Source organism: Taudactylus pleione, unplaced genomic scaffold, assembly GCF_031769625.1.
Source record: "Taudactylus pleione unplaced genomic scaffold, aTauple2 ptg000006l, whole genome shotgun sequence".
Classification (NCBI taxonomy): Eukaryota; Metazoa; Chordata; class Amphibia; order Anura; family Myobatrachidae; genus Taudactylus; species Taudactylus pleione.
Genome location: NW_028284409.1, coordinates 3,231,212 through 3,254,809, shown reverse-complemented (window position 1 = coordinate 3,254,809; position 23,598 = coordinate 3,231,212). Strand labels below are relative to the sequence as shown.

General features: G+C 45.0%; 1 protein-coding gene across 1 annotated transcript in view; it reads left to right on the top strand.

The window, feature by feature from the left end:
• Window positions 1–23,598, top strand: part of CUNH6orf58 (chromosome unknown C6orf58 homolog) — an 87,302-nt gene that overhangs the window by 29,978 nt on the left and 33,726 nt on the right. The window contains exons 3-4 of the mRNA XM_088451473.1: window positions 13,235–13,419; window positions 16,786–16,916. Coding sequence (XP_088307599.1) covers window positions 13,235–13,419; window positions 16,786–16,916 — 316 coding nt within the window. The remainder of the gene's footprint in view (window positions 1–13,234; window positions 13,420–16,785; window positions 16,917–23,598) is intronic.

The following is a 23,598-nucleotide window of genomic DNA, read 5'->3' as shown; positions in this document are numbered from 1 at the left end:
AACTAAATTTGCCTAAGAGACCCACTGCTGGTGATGCAGATCAGTCATCAAAACCTCATGACATCTGGTTGGGTCTGAAAGAACTGTCTACAATTAGTGACATGTCTACCATGACTTTGTCTGATATTTTCACCATTCAGAGAATGGTGGATGATTATTTTAGAGATAACATCCAAATAGGCATATCTGACAGTCCATATCACTACTGGCAGTAAAAAGAGGCAATTTGGAGTCCCTTACGCAAACTGGCTTTGCTTTACTTAAGTTGCCCACCCTCCAGTGTGTACTCTGAAAGAGTTTTCAGCGCAGCCGGGAACCTTGTCAGTGATTGGCATAGGAGGTTACTTCCCCAAAATGTGGAAAAGTTGATGTTCATCAAAATGAATTACAAATTCCACATGGAAGACCTTTACCAGCAATTAAGTAAAACAAAATACAGAGGCGCTTGTAATGTTGGATTCCAGCGGGGATGAATTAATATTGTGTGAAGAAGATGATGTACACACTGATGGGGATGACGATGACGACATCTGATCTTACCTATGTTGTAAAGCCAGTTTGTGTATGGGATTATTGCCACCAATGTCCACTATGCATTAGCATCTTGTTTTGTGGGGGTCCACACAAACCAATAATTTCAGCCACAAATGGCAGTCCCTGTTGCTGAAGTGATTGGTTTGTTAAACTGTGAATGTCCTGTTTCATATATACAACATAAGGGTGGGTGGGAGGGCCCAAGAACAATTCCATCTTACACCTCTTTTCTTTGCATTATGTGCTGTTTGGGGCATTGCTGCCTGATATTTTTAATTTTATGGTTTATGAATGTCCACAAATTGTAATGGCACAGACAGCATCTTTCATTAAAAAAAAAATTATTCTGAACCACCAAGTTGATGGGATGGGCAAATATGAGCAGCGGCACAGAGCATCTTCCTGCCAGGATGTGTACAATAAAGTGCAAAAACTTTTGATACAAAAATTTGTTGTGTATATTGGTCACATACATACATATTTACATGGTAAAGCAAGCTGAGGTAACCTGAAGCACGCCACCTGTTCTTGACAAATAACTTCCAGTAGGCCCAGTAAACATCACAGATGCTGGGAGTTCTAGTTCAGCCAGAGAACTACATGCTGCTTTCCTCTGATGTAAACAGCAAGTCTTGGTCCCATTATCCCTAATAACCTGTTAGTGCTGCCCACTGCTGTCACTTAGCTTAGTCAGCCAGCTAGCTGGATGCAACTTTTTGGCCCTAAACTAGATGAAAAAAACAATATTTTGAGCTGTGAGGTGGTCAAAATTTACTGGAAATGACTGGAAATAAATGTTATTGAGGTTAATAATACTGTAGGAACAAAAACAGGCCCAAATTATGTGATTTTGGCCCTCATTCAGAGCCGTTCGCTATTTGCGTTCGTTCGTTCAAAAACAAGGGGTGGCTATTCAAATGATCCGTTCGCACATTGCAGTCTGTTCACACCTCTAAGTCTGAACAAGCGAGCAAAACATACGCTCGTTTATTTGTTAAAAACGCCCCCTGGCCGCTCGCACCATACGTCATGTCCGCTATTTATTAGATTAATCGAGTACATCGAACAGGATATGAACTGCTCGCTATTCTTGTGGTTGGTTTTTTCAACCGCTATTTTGCGAGCAGTTCTGAGTTAAAAACACCAAGTGACGTGGTCAATGACGCTGCTTTATTAATTATGCACACCCATAAAACGCCCGTTTTGACCTTTAAGCGCGCCTGTGTTCTGATCTCCACTCCCCGTTTTCAAGCACCTTCCCCTGTTACCACCCACATACGCCTCATTCTGTCACTCAAAATAGCAGGCACTCGCTATATTGCGTACTAACGATTTTCGGCCACACTGACTGGTTCGCGCATGCGCACTAAAAACCGTATGCATGCGCAGATGTGCGAATATCGCTCGGAACGAGCGTACTGCCGCTAGCGAGTGGCTCTGAATGAGGGCCTTTAGCTGTTTTTATGATTTTTAAAGAAAAAATACATATCCAAAACACGCAAGGGGCAGTTTTGGCAATACCAAAACATGGGGGTCGGCGCACATCCCTAGTGCAAGTTTAAACCTGTGCCACCCATTGATTTTACACCAGCTGCTGCAATCTTCATCATTAGTATCTGCATTTGCACCAGCTCCAAGCAAGGCACAAGAGATTGATTAGAAAAGGCTTCCATTAGCTGTATAACACAGAGCTTTTGATACACACCCACGACGCTACTATGAAACTCCCATAGTGGTTACAAGCAATTGCATTGTCAGTACCCAGTTCCCCCTCTGGTCCCCACAGCCTGTAAAATGACAGCCAGGATCTCATTGGTTCGTACTTTGTCTCTCCCAAGGCTTTGAGAAAATCTCCCACTTAGTTTATCACATGTTTATCACATTTATTCTTACGTTTGTCTGCCGTGTGTGGTGTAGAGACTTTTTCTGGAATAACTCTGAGTATCTACCTCTGAATCAGGCCCTCAGTCTCATCTTTCTCTAACCTTCACTGCTCTGGTCTCTTTGTCAGACACTGTGGGCCTCATTCAGAGGCGGTCGGAGGATGCAAGCGGTCGCTCAGAAACTGGGCGGCCGCTTGCATCCTGACCGCCCGCTTCTGTTGCGGTCATTAGGCTGTGGGTTAACACCCACAGCTCTAACGACCGCTCCGGTGATGGTCGCGATGGTCAGATGGTGATGTCAGTGGGGCCTCCCCCAAACGGTAGGCGTTCCCATGGGAACGCCTCCGTTTGAGATGCCACCCCCCCCAATCAACATCGACAGCTCGCCCCCTTTGGATCGAGACCCGCTACGACCAGCGCTGTTCTGGGTTTTGTGTTTTGAATCTGTGTTTTCTTTTAAAAAAGCATAAAAACAGCTAAAATCACAGAATGTGTTGATTTTTCTGCTCCTATGCTATTATTAACCTCAAAAACCTTAATTTCCACTCATTTCCAGTCTATTCTGAACACCTCACAACTCACAATAGTGTTTTTATGTCCAAAAGGTTGCACCGAGGTAGATGGATGACTATGCTAAGCGACACGAGTGGGCGGCACAAACACGTGGCCCATCTAGGAGTGACACTGCAGTGGCAGACAGGATGGCAGTTTGAAAAACTAGGCCGCAAACAGTACATAATGCAAAGAAAAAAAAGAGGTGCAAGATGGAATTGTCCTTGGGCCCTCCCACCCACCCTTATGTTGTATAAACAGGACATGCACACTAACAAACCAATCATTTCAGCGCCAGGGTCTGCCACACGACTGTGGCTGAAATGATTGGTTCGTTTGGGCCCCCACAAAACAAGCTGGCAAATAATCTGTCCCTGCACAAACTGGCTCTACGGAGGCAAGATGTCGTCCTCATCCTCCTCATTCACCGATTCCTCACCCTCTTCAGTGTTGTGTACATCCTCATCCTCACAGAGTATTAATTTGTTCCCGCTGGAATCCACGACCACAGGTCCCTCTGTACGTTCTGGAGGCTGGTCTCCCTGGAAGAGTTGATAATTCATTTTATGAACATCATCTTATCCACATTCTGTGGAAGCAACCTCCTACGCCTTTCGCTGACAAGGTTCTCGGCTGCACTAAACGCTCTTATGGAGTACACACTGGAGGGGGGCAACTCAGGTAAAATAGAGCTAGTTTGTACAGGGGCCTCCAAATTGCCTCTTTTTCCTGCCAGTACAGGTACGGACTGTCTGACATGCCTACTTGGATGCTGTCACCGATGTAATCCTTTAACAGACAGACGCACACTTGTCGCTGCTGCTTTGAGGATGCAGGTGCGGCTACAGCCCACACATTTCACAAAGACAGAAAAAAAAGAAGAATTTTTTTATTGTTTGTGGAGCGCACTTTGAGGGTTACACTACCCTTTAACAGACAGACGCACACTTGTCGCTGCTGCTTTGAGGATGCAGGTGCGGCTACAGCCCACACATTTCACAAAGACAGAAAAAAAAGAAGAATTTTTTATTTTGTTTGGAGTGCACTTTGGGGGTTACAGCACCCTTTAACGGACAAGCCAGCCGGCCCTTTACTTATGACACAGGCGCACGCAGTCGCTGAATGGCAAAAGTGGCCACAAATTTTTCTGGCCACCCAAAGTGTCTCCTGCACGCCCCTGTCGCTTTTCAGAAAATTCTGCACCACCAAGTTTATTGTGTGAGCAAAACATGGGACGTGCTGGAATTTGCCCAGATGTAATGCCCACACAATATTGGTGGCGTTGTCAGATATCACAAATCCCCAGGAGAGTCTAAGTGGGGTAAGCCACTGGGCGATGATTTCCCTCAGTTTCTCTAAGAGGTTGTCGGCGGTGTGCCTCTTACTGAAACCGGTGATACACAGCGTAGCCTGCCTTGGAACGAGATGGCGTTTCTGAGATGCTGCTACTGGTGACGCTGCTGTTGTTGCTGCTTAAGGTGATACATTTACCCAGTTGGCTGTCACAGTCATATAGTCCTTAGTCTGCCCTGTTCCACTTGTCCACATGTCCGTGGTTAAGTGGACATTGGGTACAACCGCATTTTTCAGGACACTGAGGACACTTTTTCTGACGTTTCTGTACAGTCTCGGTATCGCCTGCCTAGTGAAGTGGAATCTAGACGGGATTTGGACCCGGGGACACACTACCTCCATCAATTGTCTAAATCCCACTGCACTAATGGCGTATACCGGACGCACGTCTAACACCAACATAGCAGTCAAGGCCTCAGTTATACGTTTTGCTTCAGGATGACTGCTGTCGTACTTCATCCTCCTCGCTAAGGACTGTTGGAGGGTCAATTGTTTAGTAAAAGTAGTGGTGTTCCTACTTCCTCTCTGGGATGATGAACAACTCCCAGCCGCAGCAACAGCACTAGGAGGAAGTGGTTCTTGATCTTTCTTTTTTATTTTTATTGGAGAAAGTTTGGTCCTGCATTTATGTTATGTTGATATATACGTGCAGCTAAGGCGCACACAAACAAACACAGAAAATATTTTTTTATTTTTGTTGGAGACTAGTGCACCTTGTGGGTTACACCACCCGTTAAGAAATTAGCCAGCCGGCCCTTTACTTATGGGACACAGGCGCACGCTTGGCGCTGCTTCTTTGTTGATGCACGTGCAGCCACAGTGCACACAATTCACAAACACAGAAAATATTTTTTTGTTTGGTTTGGAGTGCACTTTGGGGGTTACAGCACCCTTTAACGTTCAAGCCAGCCGGCCCTTTACTTATGACACAGACGCACGCTTGGCGCTACTTTGTTGATGCACGTGCGGCTACTGCGCACACAATTCACAAACACAAAAATATATATTTTTTTATTTTTTTTGGAGTGCAATTTGGGGGTTACAGCACCCTTCAATGGACAAGCCAGCCGGCCCTTTACTTATGGGACACAGGCGCACGCTTGGTGCTGCTCCTTTGTTGATGCATGTGCAGCCACAGTGCACACAATTCACAAACACAGAAAATATTTTTTTATTTGCTTTGGAGTGCGCTTTGGGGGTTACAGCACCCTTTAACGGTCAAGCCAGCCGGCCCTTTACTTATGACACAGGCGCACGCTTGGCGCTACTTTGTTGATGCACATGCGGCTACTGCGCACACAATTCACAAACACAGAAAAAATATTTATTTTTTTGCACTTGGGGGGAGCACCCCTGATGGACAGAGCACCCCCTGGACAACACTACAGCACCCCTTTAGGACTGGGACATTGCACAGGACTTTGGAGTGGACACAGTCCCTATGGACAACTGACTGCACAACACAGTCCAGCCAGCCCCTATGGACTTTGGAGGAGTGGACACAGCCCCTATGGACAATAGCAGCACAGCACAACACAGCCAGCCCCTATGGACTTTGGAGGAGTGGACAAAGCCCCAGTGGCATAACTAGGGCAGGGCGAGCGGGGGTGCGTGCCCTGGGCGCCGTTGGACCGGCGGCGCAGGGGGGCGCTGCCGGCCACGGTACCGGCCCGCCCACCCTAGTTAGCCAGTGTAGCGCCGACCGCAATGAGTGCGGTCAGCGCTACACATTTACACAGGACCGGCACTAGGCTTCCAGCGCCGGTCCTGTGCTGCATACCTGAGCCCGCTCCCTCCCCCTGAGCGCTTGCCCAATAGCGCTAGGAGGCGGGCTCAGGCTGTGCATAACACACTCATCACCGCCAGCGCTGGCAGCGATGCGTGTGTTAAACAGCAGCCAATGAGAGTCAGATAGTCTCTCATTGACTGCTGCAGCGCCTACTGCAAGAGCCGGACTTCCGTCCGGCTCCTGCAGTTGGTAATGGGACAGACATCATGACGTCTGTCCCATAATGCTGAGCGCGCCAGCCCGGGAGGACTGGCGGGCGCAGGCGGCGGGAGCGACGTCGCAGACCGGAGCAGCAGCAGCGTGGATTCAGGTAAGTATATTTTTATATATATATATATATATTTTTTAAATCTATCTGCACTACTGGGGGCACAATGGCGGAGGGGGGTTGCTACTACAGGGGGGACCTCTACTGGGGGTGGGGGCACAACGGGGGAGGGGTGGCTACTACTGGGGGCACCATTATTGGGAGGACCTCTACTGGGGGGGGCTACTACTGGGGTATTTAATCGGGAGAGGGAACCTCTACTGGGGACTACTGCTTGGGGGGGAACTACCACTGGGGGCATTATAAAAGGGGCCTACTACTAGAGGCACTGCACTCGGGGGACCACTACTGGGGGCAATAATAGGAAGGGCCACTACAGGGGGCACTGGATAGGGGGGATCACCGGGTGCCTGCATAAGGGGACCACTACTGGGAAAACTGCGTTGGGGGGACTACTGCTGGGGGCACTATATAAAAGGCACTGCATAGGGGGAGGGACTACTACTGGGGGCACCATATAAAGGGCACTGCATAAGGGGATACTGCTACTGGGCGCACCGCATTGTGGGGACTGCTACTGGGGACACTGCATAAGGGGGAACACTACATGGGGCACTGCATTTGGGGGGGCATTACTAGGGGTATTGAGTAAGGGGAAATAATTGGGGGCTGTATAAGGGGGACCACTACTGGGGATACTGTATAAGGGGCACTACTATGGGCCTGCATAAGAGAGACCACAACTGCATACTGGGGGTACTGTATAAGGGGTACTACTGGGGTTAAGGTGCATATGGATAGGAATGTTCAGTGTGAAAATAAAGGGGTGTGTCATGTCGACACACCCCATTTTTAAGTGACCACACCCATATTTTGCCGTGCGCGCCGAAGGCGCACGCACATCGGAGGGGGGGCTCCCTTTTCAAATTTTCCCTGGGCTCCAAATACCCTAGTTACACCACTGCACAGCCCCTATGGACAACAGCAGCACGGCACAACACAGCCAGCCCCTATGGACTTTGGAGGAGTGGACACAGCCCCTATGGACAACAGCAGCACAGCGCAGCACAGCGCAGCACAGCGCAGCACAGCACACTACACTGCACTACACTACACTACACTACACAGCCCAGCCAGCCCTAACTCCCACCCTCCCTCTTCACTGTCCACAGCCGAGTGAGAAAATGGCGCCGACGCGGGTACCTTATATAGAATCCAAAACCCGCGAGACCCGGAAGGCGGGATGATGACGTTTTGCCTCGATTTCAGATCCGAGTCAGGCGGGAAAAGTCGAGCCTGACTCGGATCGGCCTCGGATCGGGGGGCTCGGGGGGGTTCGGATTTCAGAAATCCGAGCCCGCTCACCCCTACTTATAACCAATGCAGGGAAATTATACTAATGATCTCATTTGAATGTACATATTTCTGTTATTTATATATATAACAGCTTCATAACGGGGTAAGGTGCAATCAAGGAGATTGCTAGACTCTTCAGGGAGTCAGGGAGATTGTTACTATTACAGGGAGTCTCCCTGACATGCAGGGAGAGATGGCAAGTATGACCTACTCCCTCACACTTTTTCCCAACCAACTATTACTATCTTCCAACTGCCATTTGCCCTCCTAACAACACTTTTAAGACGTCCTCCTGACTTAGGGCCTGATTCAGCATGGATCGCTATTCTGCTTATACGCACGCAACTGCGTTGCTAATATCAGCGGTGATATTTAAAAGATTGCATTTCCATTGTGATCGCACATGGTGTGATCATATCTGACACAAATGGTGCTTCCTGTCATGAGTCTTCATAGCCTCTGCGTATGCAGTTCTGAACAAAACGTCTGGCTTGCACACGAACGCTGCGATGCATGCGTAGGGCGAATTAACCGACCGATTGTGTGCATATTAGCAACTGCATTCCTTGCTGAATCAGGCCCTTATACAGCAGCTGTAGAGGCTGCTAGTTAGTGTAGTCTGTGGTTTTCCTGTGTGATGACATCTGCATTCGCTGTAGCACAGTGCTCAGTTTCGGAAACAATCCCTTGCATAGCAAGTTATTACACTAGACTGTACTGTATATAGCACTTATTTTGTAGACACTACTAGTGCCTAATGATCCATAGGCTTATCAGGCTGAAACCTAGGGTGCTGTGACTTGGGGGCGGTGGCACTTCTGAGGCCACCAGGGACTTTCTTTCATCTGAGTCTCGCCATTAAGGCATTGAAATATCTAGTGTAGCTGCAGCAAGCTCATCCTTTCTCTCCCAGGCAGTAAGAGAAACTATGCTCCAAAAGATAAAGAGGAAGAGACGGCCATCAGAATGTAAACCATTTACAGTGTGTAATGCATGGTCATTCTTAGTAACCTGAGGGTTACTCGGATTGCTGACGTTCATGTAGTTGATTCAATGACTGCTTTTCCTGAAGCAGCATGGTATCAGAGAAGCTGGCAGCGGGCATTTTATTACTTTGGACGCCTCCTGCGGTTTTTACATATTGTAGTACAGCTGCTGTGTACAAAGAACCAACGGCTCTGCTACAGTGTCCATTTCTGAATCAGATCCTCTATTCTCTGGGGTAGATGTAATTGCAATATAATAGGAGAACTAAAGCTGGGTACACACTAAATGATGAGTGTACCCAGCGATATGACCGGCGACCCCCTGCTGACAGGCCAACATATAGGGTGGCAGGTACACACTAGACGATCCGGTACCTGACCACCCTGCCGCTGTATGGAGTCGTCAGCCGCATCGTCAGGTTTAGCTGCATGTAGGGCCGACCTGACGATGCAGCTGATGACCCCACAGGAGCGCACACCGCACAACATAGTGGGTACTACTTACTAGACAATTTTGGGGATTTGTCTTTCCAATCCGTCAGAATCGTGCAAATCACTCAAAAAATCATCTACTGTGTACCCAGCTTAACTGTTTGTGCTGAGTTGCTGTCACTCTAAAGGGGCCTATCCATTAGCAGACCTGAAAGTCTGGATGTCTAAACATTTAGACCTTCAGGTTGCCGAGGTGCGGTGCCCGCACTGAACGGTGTTCACTGAACGTTATTCAGTGCAGAGCCCGACCTCCTATCTCGGAACATGGGGAACCTGACGAGTGTCGTCAGGTTGACCAGCATGTTCCGTAGACAGTTAAGGACAGCAAGGACCCAAAATGCACGTGTACGCGCATCGCTGGTCCTTGCCGGCTATCCATTTCCTGTGAACAATGCGACCATAACCTCCTGGTTTTGGGCGGATTGTTCACAAAGTCGGGTAATGGATAGGCCCCTTAACAGATGTGTTTGTGGCAATCATTATAAACATCAACTACAGACTCATTTAATTTTTGCAGAATTGCCTGCACTATTGAGAAACCGTGTTGAGACTAGAAATTACAGTGAATATGGATAGATTTATTTCTAGGCATGTGATTTAAAGAATCTAAAAGAACACTATATTGATTGCTAATGGGAGTTTACCAAAGCACACCGTAGCTTTAAATATTGTAGAAAACTGTTAAGTTACTATACTTAACTATCAAAATATCTCACACAATATTGTGATATACAGTACTCCATGCTATCAGAGGTCTAATAAAGGTGTCAACTTGTATAACATGTCAGGGAAAATATCTTATTTTAGTAAAATCAATAAATGCACAATATTTGAGATATATTATAGCCTGCAATTTGCTTATTAAAAATTATTTACAAGGGTGGTGAATAAATAAGGTAACAAGACCTCTCATTGCGTAATTTTTTTCAACTCGTATATACATACAGTATATATATATACTGTATATGTATAATTGATAGTTTGACCTTGGCACAGATTATTTTTCCACATAGCCCCCATACTTGTCTAAGCATTTGTTCAAATTATACACCAAGGCATCTATCCCGGCATAGTAGAAAACAGTGTCAAACGACATGACGGTTTACTTAACTTCACCGTCAGTTGCAGATCGCCTTCCAGCCTGGTGGTTCTCCAATGGTCCACAGAGAAGGAAATCACTCGGGCAGGTCAGGGCTGTAGGAAGGATGGTCCTGTACCTCCCAATGGTAGCGCCGTAACAACTCACAAGTGCAATTCGCTGAGTGTGTCCTGGCATTATCGTGCAGCAATACGATGCCTGTTCACAGGAACCCAGGTCGTTGTCGATGAATTTCCCTCCACAACCGTCTCAATGTGTCACAATAGTGGTCAGCATTCACACAGTATCTTCCTTGGTGAGAAAGTCAACAAGAAGCAGGTCCTTGTGTTCCCAAACAGGGTGACCTTCTTTGCTGATGGAGTTATTTTGAATTTCTTTGAAGGTGGGGATGATGCATGTTTCCATGTTATGGATGCTTGCTTTGTCTCCTGTGTCACATTATGCACCCAACTTTCATTGCCTGTAACAATATTCTGCCGGAATATTTCCACATTAAGTGCACGAGAGACAATCCCATCTTATTGGTTTTGTGAACTTCTGTGAGTAGCTTCGATTCCCAGCATGAACACTTTTTCCTGTATCCGAGTTGCTCATGAACGATGTTGTGCACAGTACCAACTGAGATATTCAGTTCATCAGCAATATCACTAACTTGAGTGCGTCTGTCCTTCTGAATCAAACCTTCAATGCGGCACAAATTTCATCTGTGGTGGACGTGCTTGGCCGGCCGGATCGCTGCTCATCTTGAACATCTGTTCTGCTGTTATCAAAGGCAGTGCACTGCACCCAAACCTGTTTCTGGGACATGATGTTATCACAGTACACTTCGACACATTGGCGATAAATTTCAGCTGTTGATGTTCCCTTTAGCTGCAAAAAATGTATCACACTACACACCTCAATGTTTCCATGTTTCCACCAGCCCCGCAATCTTACAACTGATGTTGGGACAGTGTGACTGATATTATACACTGTTCAATGGTGGTTATGGGAAGAAGTGGTCTACCTGCTCTGACCTGGTGGGAAATTAGAATGAAATAGAGAAAATAACACATGTGAGAGGTCTTGTTACCTTACCTATTGAACCACCCTCATAAATAGAAGATTAATAAATGTCATACTTTCTTCTGTAGTATATATGCATGGGAAAGACTTCTCTGCTGAAAATGTTGATATTTAATTTCCCCAAAATAAGATGCACAGCCTAATGCTGGTAACACACTGATAGATATATCGGCCATTCCATTGAACAAGCAATATATATGTAGTTTAGTGTATACTCGATATGTCTGTGAACGATGTCGTTCACATATATAGAATATATATATATATATATATCGGATTTGCCGTGCAGCACAGTCAATGCAGATATATCTAACAGATATATCTGTGCATCTGGCTGTGTGTACGGGCGACCCCCCGACCTCCCTTGCACTTGCTGCAGGGACCGCTGGTGGCTGACATCCCAAATGGGCAGGTAATTTAAATGCCTGCCCAGTTGTGATGTCAGTGCAGACACATCAAGCTGCAGATTGATAAATGTGTATTGGCATACCAATCAGGAGCTCGGTCTGCACATGCCTGAATCGCCAGATATGTCGCCCACGTGTGTACCCACCTTAAGTGAATATAAATGTGTCTACTGCTGATATTCATTATACTTGCCACAACAAAGTGTATTATATTATAAATATTATGAAAATAAATAAGCAAACATTATTTTTTTATTCACAGATCACTTATTTTCAAGTTTTTAATGTTTTGTCTTATTTTGAGTGAAGAATAATCTTTTTAATGCAAATCAAAATACTATCTGTATTTTATGACAGTCACTAGGATGTCCACTGTATTGTATAGCAGTCCCTAGTAAAGTGCCTGAATTATATGATGATCACTAGGATGCTCTGTGGATTGTATTGTATGGTAGTCATTAAGATGCCTTCTCTATTGTATGGTGGTCTCTGAAATACTCTCTACTGTATGTTGTATTTCTGTGTCTGGAATGCTTCCTGTATTATATATGTGTCCCTAAATTGCCTTGTGTTGTTGTGACTTCAAATATAAACATTACTAATGGGGATTGGGGGGTGCTATGAGTTTATTAGCCAAGGGCAGTAGGAACTCTTAATCAGGCTCTGGACACTGCTGTTAATCTCTGAGTTCTGATTATAGTAGTCCCCTGGAACCACAAAATTATTGGTTTGAACTAGGGATGTGCGCCGACCCCCGTGTTTTAGTTTTGGTTTTGGATCTGTATCTCCTTCAAGGTTTTGGATCTGGATTTGGTTTTGCAAACCACCCTCAAGAGTTTTGGTTTTGTTTTTCTGATCTGGATTTAAAAAAAAAAAATAGATAAAAACTTTTAAAAACAACAAAAATCATGTCATTTATGCAAACCAAAACCCATAATTCGGATTTAAAATCTGAATTCCGAACCACAAATAGATCAGAACTACAACCTGGATTTACCTGAATCTCCTGAGGAGATTAGAACTGCGACTCGGATTTACCTGGATTCTTGAAATTCGGGTGGATTCAGATTTCTGGAGAACCGAACCGCACATCTATAGTTTGAACTCAGTAAAGTAAAAATGTATTCTGTGTTTACAGTCACAATGAAATTACAGTACAACTGAATAGCCTGTTCCATTAGCCACTGAGCTACAATTAATTAATGAATTTAAAAAAATCAAGAAATCCTCAGTGATTAGCTCAAATATATTCCCATAATCAGCACAAATGGTTGAATAGTATAATTGTGAATCGTGTCAATTGTTCCCCACACTACATACATTATAAACTCACTTGGGTAGCACCACCTTTACCTTCTGTTTCATTTCATCATAAATTATTTCTTTGTATCATACTCCTCTCAATGTACATCACTACAGTATGTAAAATGTTGTATTTGCTCATTTTCAGGTATGAATTATTACTTGGCTGTCATTCCATTTCTTGGGGCTTTTGATGCAGGATTATTTGAAAGTTTTCCATATGAATTAGACATTTCCCCTCCAGAAGAATTTGAATTTGACTTTTGCTATAACATTACAGAATGTCGCCTAACATCTCCTCGTGCAATGGATGGATGGACGGCTTTTTTTAAGGTAATCATGATCTCATACCTTAAAATAAATTATATTAATATACATAGATTATGTACTTTTTAATTCTACTGCCTTATTGTCTCTTCTTTTAGGGCAATTTTCTGTATCACTCTAAGGGGGGAATTAAATTAGGAAATTGTACCCTGCAGCTAATTGAACACGCAGCCCAATTCAATTACTGTAACTGCAGGAACCCCGAATGCTAAACCCTTTGGCCCATGCTAAGTAGCTGGATTTTTCCTCAACCTCAGGAGCTGTGAGGAAAAATCTGTGTTAAAAAATGTTGGCGAACAGTTGGAAGCAGTTTGATAGTGTAAAGCTATAACTATGCTTCCTGGTTTGGGTCCCTGGCAGCCAATGTGCATGCTTGGCCATTGGCCGGCACATGTGTCACCGAAGGCCGATGGAAAGGGAGTGGGAGGTCGCCTCTCCAGAAGATTTTGCGATATAGTAGACCATAGGCCACTATAGAATAATGCCATCTGGAGATGTATCTTATCTGAACTAATGTTTTGCATTCCAGAGCTTGGAAATCCGACAATACGGCAGCCCCCAGAGATGGGGGCTGCAGCTGCTGTTGGAAATGGAGGGACTTCCAAGGTACATTCAGTGAATACCTAATATTTGTGAGTATCTCCTGAAAACGGCAGTTTTCAGGGAATATCGCACCAATATTATTTGATAAATAGACCCCTAAGTATGACTGAGATTTGTGCAGATTTCTGGATGTTAGTTGATAAGGCTGTAGACTTGGCTCCCCATGATGATACTGCAGGAGAATTATTTTGCAGCTTGAAAGTTAGCTATTTGTTTTAGTTATTTAGTTATTTTTTTTATGAAAACCCTGTCTCATCACAAAAAAGTTTAAATCTGTAGAAAAGCCACCTGCTATTACAGATCAGGTTACTTCACAATGGATTTATTATTGACATTCATTTGTAAGGTACTACAGTGCTGGACAGTGGAACAAACAGAAAATATAGTAAATTAAAAAGAGACAAGGTAGACATCATAAAGCCAGACATGAAATCAAAGAGGACATGGTCAGTACAGGGATTTTTAGAGTGGTACATGGGTGAGATGAGACAAGACTGCAACATCAGGTTTGCCACAACATTTATAATGGATATATCTGGGGATAAATGGGTGAGATGATTAAGAGAAGATTACAGTATTACAAATGCCGAGTGAATTGAGAAGATATTTGATTGCATCTTGGTAAGAAGAGGATATTTTCTGTACATTTTCCAAAGGTAGAGGTAACAGGAGAAATAGACTATATGTGAGGAATAAAGTGTGACACCAGAGACTTGGAAATTGTGGTGTTATTGGCAACGAAGGATAGCTCAGGTGGTGATTCTCGTAGGTGGGAAGATCATAAGCTCTGTTTTGGATATGTTGAGCCTTAGGTATCAGTGGGACATATGCAAAAACAGAACATAAAAAATGGTTACATGACATAACATAGAAGGTGTGAGGTCAGCAGAGGAGAAGGAGAATTGTTTGTCATCAAATATGTCAAGTCATGTGAAAAATGCAGAGAACTTAGATCTAACTCTTTGGGACCCCAACAGGTAGTCAAAATGGAAAGTTTGCTGTATCTCCCAGATAAGAGAAATTCAATAGCTATGTGTCACTGTTGGTATGAATTATTTTCCTCACTTGATGTAGCTGGACTCCTTAGGCTGGAACCAACATTATTTGAGTGCTAGTTCTTTAGCCAGATTATGGCGAGGTACTGACAGGGATGAGGCGGCATAGAATTGTTCACATGGAAACAGTCAGACTGGTGTAGGTGCAGACAGGGATGAGACAGCAAGTCTTTGGTACACGTGGAGCCAAATCAAGGTAATAAGGCTGTAGCAAGGAACCAGGAAGCTTGAGAGGATTAGCAGATATGATCTGACAGCGGGAAAATAATTAAGCACTTGGAGTGCTGGACTGATCTGAAAAATGAGGAAGGTAATGAAGGGGAATTAATAATTGTAGAGGGAGAGAAGTTTCCTGGAGGCAAGGTTTTCATAAAAGTGTGGTGAAAGTGTGCAGAAGAAAGAGAGAAGGTAAATTGTGAAACTGCATGTGGATGATGGTGTAGGTAGGATAGGTAATGAGAGAATGAGGAGAAAAAGTGATCAAAGTTGTGCAGGGCAACAGAGGAGATGGAGGCTCTTTCACCACACCCAAGCTAGAGCAATGGTGGCAGTAATATTTGCAGCTTGGACACTTGGCCCAGGATTCTGACAGATGGGCTTAGTAGATCCAGCAGTTAAACAGAGAATGCAACAGCAATCACAGTTGAGCTCAGTGGGGCCAAGTCAATTTTCCATGATGTACCTATACTACAGTCACAAAATCACTTCTCTGCATTGTACCTTGGCTACTTTTTCCTCATATCTATAGAGATGCACAGCAAAATGAGGATTGCTAACCCCAATAAATGGTAATGTTTGCATCTGGACACTGTGGGGGCACATTGCAGAAAACTGAATTGCTATGCAGGAGATCCTGATAACAGTTTTTTTTTGTGGCCACACTTTTAAGTGTTACAGTGTATTTTGTCAACAGTTTACACACATTTTCAAAACGTTATTTGTGTTTGAAGAATAAGTGAGAAAAAGAGCATAGAGTTTATGTATAGCTGACTGTAACTGCCATTAGCATGCCATACGTACCATATATACATGAAAGATTAGTGTCCAGTTTATAGTCAAACTTGCTGACTGCATGCAAACAAATTCCCAGGGCCAGATTAAGGTTTGTGGGGGGCCCCAGGGCAATTACGTTGTGGGGGGACCCTCCAAGTCACACAGCTCCTACCCCTCCTTAAAGCACCACACAGAGACTACCCCCCCCCCGGCCACATGAATACATGGGCAAATGCAGGATTTTCTTTGGGGGTGGGGGTCCTCAATATAAATATACATATACAACCTACACTCACACATAAACAGTATACACACACTAACACATATACACATTAACACATACGTACACACACTAACACATAAACACCATTACACATATACACACAGAATCACATACATACACATACATACATATGTGTGTTTGGCCCTGGGATGACTGACCCGTCGCTGCCCCTTAATCCAGCCCTGAAAAATACTGTAGCTTTTTCAATTCCCAAGAAGTGTTTTTGGCTAGTAAGCCTGTATTACCATCTGTAAGGCCATCTATATAATGTGATTAGGCTGCAGGAGTAACTGATATAGCATCGCAGTACATAACTAAATAATGTTTTCAATCTGTTACTTATTATTTTGTAGCATTGCAATCGGTGCCAAATGTCATATCATTATTGTGTTTCTTACACTAACATTTACATATTTTTTTTCAATTTTTTCAATACAGTATATTAAAACACCAAACCAAATATCTAACAACTCACTGCCACCATTATCCAAAGAAGAAGGGTTATTATCCTATATGTGGAGGGCTCATGTGGAGTCTATTAATGTTGCATTGCCGAGGTGCTCCAAAAGGTAACAGAAAGCAAAATGACTACAAAAGCAGCACATAACATAACAAAAACAGTTATTGCTAGAAGACTAATCATGGTTTGCAATTCCTTAACAAAACTCAATTAGTACTTACAGTTGTTATAAAAATAGCTCCATTGTTTTTATTTTTTTAATAGATAGAGTAACATAGTCTAGTAGAAGAGATATAGAAACATTTTGTAGAAGGAAAACAAACTTGTTTAGAAATAATTTTTATTGTCATTGTTTTTATTGTATCCTTCTCTTTACTACTCAGTCATAACAAGATAATAGGGAGATCTTGGAAGAGTGTGTAGGTGTAAGGTAATGACTATAAGAAAATGGGAAAAGGTATTGCTTAAAAGAGGGTAAGCAGTGAACTAGTAAGTTTATATAGTATGTGGTTTATTGAAACATGCATCAGCATATACTGAATTTAGGTTACCTGGGTGATTGCCCCTCAACTACTGCAATTTACTGCTGGATAAAAAAAGAGGGATTATCATGTTGTAAACATCATGGTTAAATGAGCCATGATAGGATGGATCACAGGGTGGCCTTGGTAGATTAATATTTTCCCAATTTCTTTATTTAAAAATGTTAACACAAATGTGTGAACTAGTGACACGGGATGTAGTTACCATCCCGGCAGCCGGGATGCAGGTGCTCAGAATACTGGCGCCGGAATCCCAACAGCAGTCAGACTCTTGACCACCGGCATCCTGACGGTAAGTATTAGGGTTAGGAGGTGGGTTAGGTTAATGGTTAGGGGTTAGGCGTTAGAGGGGGGGGTTAGGGTTAGGCTGTGGGGTGGGAGGGTTAGGGTTAGACTGCAGGAAAGGTGAGTTAGGGTAAGGAGGACGGTTGGGAGACTTGCCTAATTGAGATTCTGACTGTTGGGATGCTGCTCTCGATATTCTGACCACCCAGCATCCTGGGCATCTGGATCCTGTACCTAACCCGGTGACACAGGCAAACTTCAATATGATTACCAAAAAAGGTGACATCAGATTTTGTTAGTTTTCTTTATTTTGTATTTCTTTGTCAATAATATACTGTACTGTATGTAATTAAAAATATCAGTATAAAGAAGAGGTTTCTAATCTCTTTGGCTAATAACCAAATGAATGAACCCATTAATCATTTGTTTAGTAATGTTGTACTTCCTTTTGTGCACTGCAGTCTAAATATTTTGCTAAAAATAAATAAAATAGAAAATAAGCATGATATCAGTTATCAGTATAACAGTAGGGTTGTGTACGAAATCCCGGCGGTCGGGATGCCGGCGGAAGGGATGCCGGCGGTCAGAATACCGACCTCCCCGCGCCTATGCCTAACCCTCCCCTTAGTCCCTAACCACTAACCCTAAACGTAACCCTGTGCCTAACCCTAATACTTACCGGCAGGGATGCTGGTGGTCAGGATTCTGACACCGGTATTCTGAGCACAAGCATCCCGACCGCTGGGATGGTGACTGCATCCCTAATAGTAGCACATAGTTACCATGAGACTCATCCACACTTTATGATTCTGAATATTGTATGTTGTCAATACAAAAGGCTGTTTGCACATATTTTACTTTTTCCTAACATGTGCGAGTGCCCTTATATTAAGGCTGCATCTAAAAAAACGGATTTCTCCAAAGAGAATTCTGAAGGGGAGGCAGGATGTTTAAGGGGCTACACCTCAAAAGCTATAGGAGGTACCGAGTTGAAATTTGGTAGGGGCGGGTAGAACTGCCGCACGGTGCTGCATGCCAAATTTCAAGGCCAAAACATAAAAATGAGGACATGGGAGTAATCTAAAGCTCCAACTGTCACTTTTTTCTGACACTCTCAATTAGGAACCCTTTTCTGCTATACAGTAGTCTATGGGGGATTTTTGGGAAGGCAAAACTCAGGGTAGGGGTGGAAATTAGACTTGGGGTTTGTTTAATTAGGTAGCAATTGTGCCAGGGTACGTGCTTTTGGGGTTCAGGTAAATTAGACAATTACAGTTTTTAAACTATTACCTCAAAAATGCGCCACTGTAGAGATAGGACTTTTCAACTTGTTGCGTAGCCGCAGTAGGAGCCTCCAGCAGGTGTAATAACTATGGCTTCACATGGGTGCAGCATGATGGCTATCGTTTGTGGGCGGTAGCAGGGGCCGAGACCGGGGGGCAGGAAGCCAGCGTTTGCTGCGGCTGGGATGTGAGGGAGAGGGGGTAGGGGTTAGCGGCCATTAGCTGCAGCTGGGAACCGAGGACGGTAGCGGGCGTTAGCGGTGGTGGTGCGGGAAGAGGTAGTGCAGGCGTTAGGACCCGGGGGAGGTAGCAGCACACAGATGCAGGCTCGGATCTGGAAGATCCGTGGTACCTGCATCTGTGTTTAAAAAAAACAAACACAGAAGCTTCTGTGTTTAAAAATAAAAACAGTGTAAAAAAATAAAATAAAATGGTGTGACCCCCTCCCCAAAAAAACAACCAGTCCTGGGCTATGGAGCCCCAGTACTGGGTGTGCTAAATACAGGGGACAAACGATGTAGGGGTCCCCCATATTAAGCACAACCAAGACCAGGCTTTATAGAACCTGTCCTGGTTGCCAAAATATGGGGGACAAATGACGTAGGGGTCCCCCATATTTAGCGCAACCAGCACAGGGCTCTGAGCCGGTCCTGGTTCTGGAAATACAGGGGGGAAAAATGCATAGGGCCCCCCCTGTATTTCCCAGAACCAGCACCGGACCCTTTCTAGTGGGGGGTGGTGCCCTTTCACCGGGCCCCCCAGCCGAAGCATCACCCCTGACTGTTAGTCAGCCCAGGCTGGGAATCCCTGGGGAGTTGGGGACCCCCCAAAAAAGGGGTCCCCCTCCTCAGGGTGGTGGGTGCTGGATTGATTATGTAAAGTGTGGTGCACATGAAAATATAAATATTGTCTTTTGCTGTGGAACTACAGTTCCCAGCAAGCCTCCCCCGCATGCATGCGGGGCATTACGGGGCTTGCTGTTACTTTTAGTTCCACAGCAAGAGCAATATTAAAATAAACACACAACACACTGTAAAAAAAATACAGTTTTATTAAAACATAGATGTGCACACACATGTACTCACACATGCACACACTATCTCACATACTCACCTAGTATCCCTGAAGCCATTCTGTCCTCTTCTCCAGGAGGTAATCCAATGGGGAGTACCTGTAATAAAAAATTCCATACCTCCTCCTATGCATAGTCCAGGTCCTCTTCACACAATCTAGGGTCTTGGCAAAAAAAAAAACACGAATTATCTGAGCCCACGGACATTAGTAGTGTCCTCTAAGGACACTACTACCCGAATGACAGCTCCGCTGCGGGATTTCAGTCCAGAAATCCCGGTGTGGATCGCTCATTGGCTGAGAGAGGCGAGCCATCTGCCTCTCAGCCAATGAGCGGTTCTCACCATTGAATTCAAAGGTGAGAACCAAGCGTGCCCTTTTCAAAAATAGCGCCTCAGCGCCATTTTTGAAATTCAAAGATGGCCGCTGCAAGCCAATCACGGCTCACAACGTTATTGCCCAGACCCCTCGGCTGGCTTAAATACAGCCAGCGCGAGTTGCCGTGCATTCAGTCGGCGGCGGGGAGGCAGCAGTGAAGAGCTGCCGAAGACGGAAGATGCCGCAAAAGCCCTGGATGGGCGGCAGCCATGCAAAAGAGCTTAATGGCCACCGCGCTCCAGGTAAAGATGCCGCAGAAGTCCAGGTGAAGATCCCGCTAAAAAAATATTTAAAAAAAACAGTGCCTGTCTGTTTTATTTTAATATTTCTTTTGCAGGGGTACTATAGGTACCAGCAGGCCCTTAGTGCCCCGCCTGCTGGTACTTGTGGTTCTCCAAGTGCCAGTATGTGGGGGATGCCTGCTGGGATCTGTAGTACTACTGCAAAAGACAATATTTATATATTCATATGCACCACACAACATAAATCAATTTTAACATAGATGCGTAGATCTCACTGCTACATTCATGCATCTGTGACTTATTGATTTGATTTTATCAGGTGCATACGCACTACCAGTGAGCCTTCTGTCGCCCACTGATGCCCCCTTTGCACTGCACCGCTGCCACTGATCTGCACCACCGCTGCTGCCGCTACCCCACATGCCTACAGCTGTCTCGCACTCTGCACCTCCCAAACCAACCTCCTGTGTGCTGTCCCCTCTTCCACCTGCGTTAGTGTACCATTTTGTTGCCCTTCTCCCCTGCAGGTGGCCGGGTTTGCTGATCCAAACCCTGATAGTTAATAATTTTAAAAAGCTATGAAATTCCAAAGACGAAAAACCTCACGGTTTCACATGTCCCGTTAAGGCTGCTTAGACATGATCTGAAAATTCACAAAACCTATTGATTTTCTGCCACTCAAACTTCAAAAAGCAATGAAATTATGATCATTAAGGCTGACGCCTTAATGGACGTATTCCTTGCGCAATACAGATATGGTATGCCATCACACCCTGTGGTTAACTGCAGATCAGCACTCTCACAGAATGAGATTGCTGTCACTCACAAAATGGTGGAGCTGCTAATTCACAGAATTGTGTGCTCATTGGAATACACACATGCAGTCTATGCAATTGAGGTCAAAGCAGAAAATAGAGCTGTGCAGATGGGATAAAAGTTTTGTGGATGGGGGAAAGAGACACAGCATTGTGGATAGGTGAGACACAAAGGCGTGTAGAGGAGGGAAGGTTTTGCAGTATCGAGGAGGGGTAGCCAAAGTAATGCAGATGGGTGGAAAACAGCGGTGCGGATGGGGGGAAACAGAGTGGCACAGTTTGGGGGACAGCGACGTGGATGGGGGAAGAGAGTGGCATGGACCTGGGAAGACAGAGTAGTGCAGATGGGTAAAGACAGATTGGTACAGATAAGGGAATACAGACTAGCACAAATAGGAGAACACACAACAGTAGGGATTGGGGAAGACAGATTAGTGTGGATGGGTAAGAAGACAGAGTAGTGCGGGTGGGGGGAGGAGACAGAGTTGCACAGTTTGGGGGGGACAGAGTGGTGCAGATGGAGGAAGAAAGAGTGCCACAGAGGAAAGGAAGACAGCGGCGTGGCTTAGGGGAAGACAGTGCTGCAGAAGCAAACAGAGTGGCACGGATGCAGGGCGGTGCAGATGGAGAAAGTCAGATTGGTGCAGATGAGAGAACACAGACTACCATAGTTCAGAGACCACACAGCAGTAGGGATTGGGGAAGACAGATTGGTGTGGATGGGGAGGAAGACAGAGTGGTGCAGGTGCTGGGGGGGAGACAGATTTGCATGGTTGGGGGGGGATCAGAGTAGTGCAGATGGAGGAAGAAAGAGTGCCATAGATGAGAGAAAGACAGCAATGTGGCTGTGGAGAAGGCACGGATGCAGGGCGGTGCAGCTGGGGAAAAACATTGGTGCGGATGAGGGAACACAGACTATCACAGTTGGGAGACCACACAGCAGTAGGGATTGGGGAATATATAGCAGCATGGAGGCATATAGGGGAAGAAAGTGTACATGCATAGGCAGAGTATGATATTTTTAAAAATAAGGGAGCTGAACGTATATTCTAAATTAGATAAATATGAGTTTTGAGTTTTTGGGTCTGTATCAGGCGCACAACGAATATAGTCTGGATATGGAATAATTGGTGCGTTTTAATGAGTACACAATGTAAAAAAATAAAAATGTGACAGATAATGCAGATACATAAAAAAATTAAAATGCAATCAAATCCAGATATGTAAAAATAAAACACAATAAATAAATATGCATGAAGTCTCTAGAAAAAGTCTCTTATTAGAAGTTATATATGAGCAACAGCTGATTGCTCTTTCAGGAGTATATAGGGTATAGTACAGTTCCACAGTTCTGAAGCAACTCTGTATAGACCGATTTTGTGCATAAAAAATTTTGTTTAAAAATGTAGCCACATTGTGACAGGTGCGCGCACCTCCTACCTTTGGCCCTGATTCAGACCCACTCGCAAGCGGCTGTCCGCTCGCAAGTGGGTCGATGGTCTGCACTGAGCATGCGCACGACGGAGGGAGCTCCGTCGTGCGCATGCGCCAGACGCGACGAGCGAAGGAAAGTCCTTTGCTCGTTGTGTCTGATCAAAGGGGGCGTGCTGTCGATGTTGATTGACAGCACGCCCCCTTTGGTGGGCGTGCCGGGGGCGTGCCTCCCTGACGGGGGCGTTCCCAAGGGAACGCCTCCCGTCAGAAGCCGGCCCTCTGACATCAGTAGTTATGTCAGTGGGAGTGATTTTGGCTCTGATAGAGCCAAAATCACTCCGGGCCTTGCGGTTGAAAACCTCAACCGCAGGCTCCGGCTCGCAGTTTCGATGGTCGCGATGGTCACGACCATCGCGGCCATCAAACTGCACGCTCGTATAGGCTGTGGGTGGTGACCCACAGCTATACGAGCGTCCAGGAGGACGCTCTATTTTTATGGATGGCGGCCCTCATTCAGAGCGTGCGCTCTGCTCAGAGCGTACGGCTCTGAATGAGGGCCTTTGTCCGTTCCTAGGTACCTGTAAAATGATCCTGGACTTTTGTGAGGGCCAGCAATCTCATTCTGTGAGAGTGCTGAATTTGCAGTTAACTGCAGGGTGTGATGGCATATCATATCTGTCTTGTGCAAGGAACACGTCCATTAAGGCGTCAGCCTTAATGATTGTAATTTCATTGCTTTTT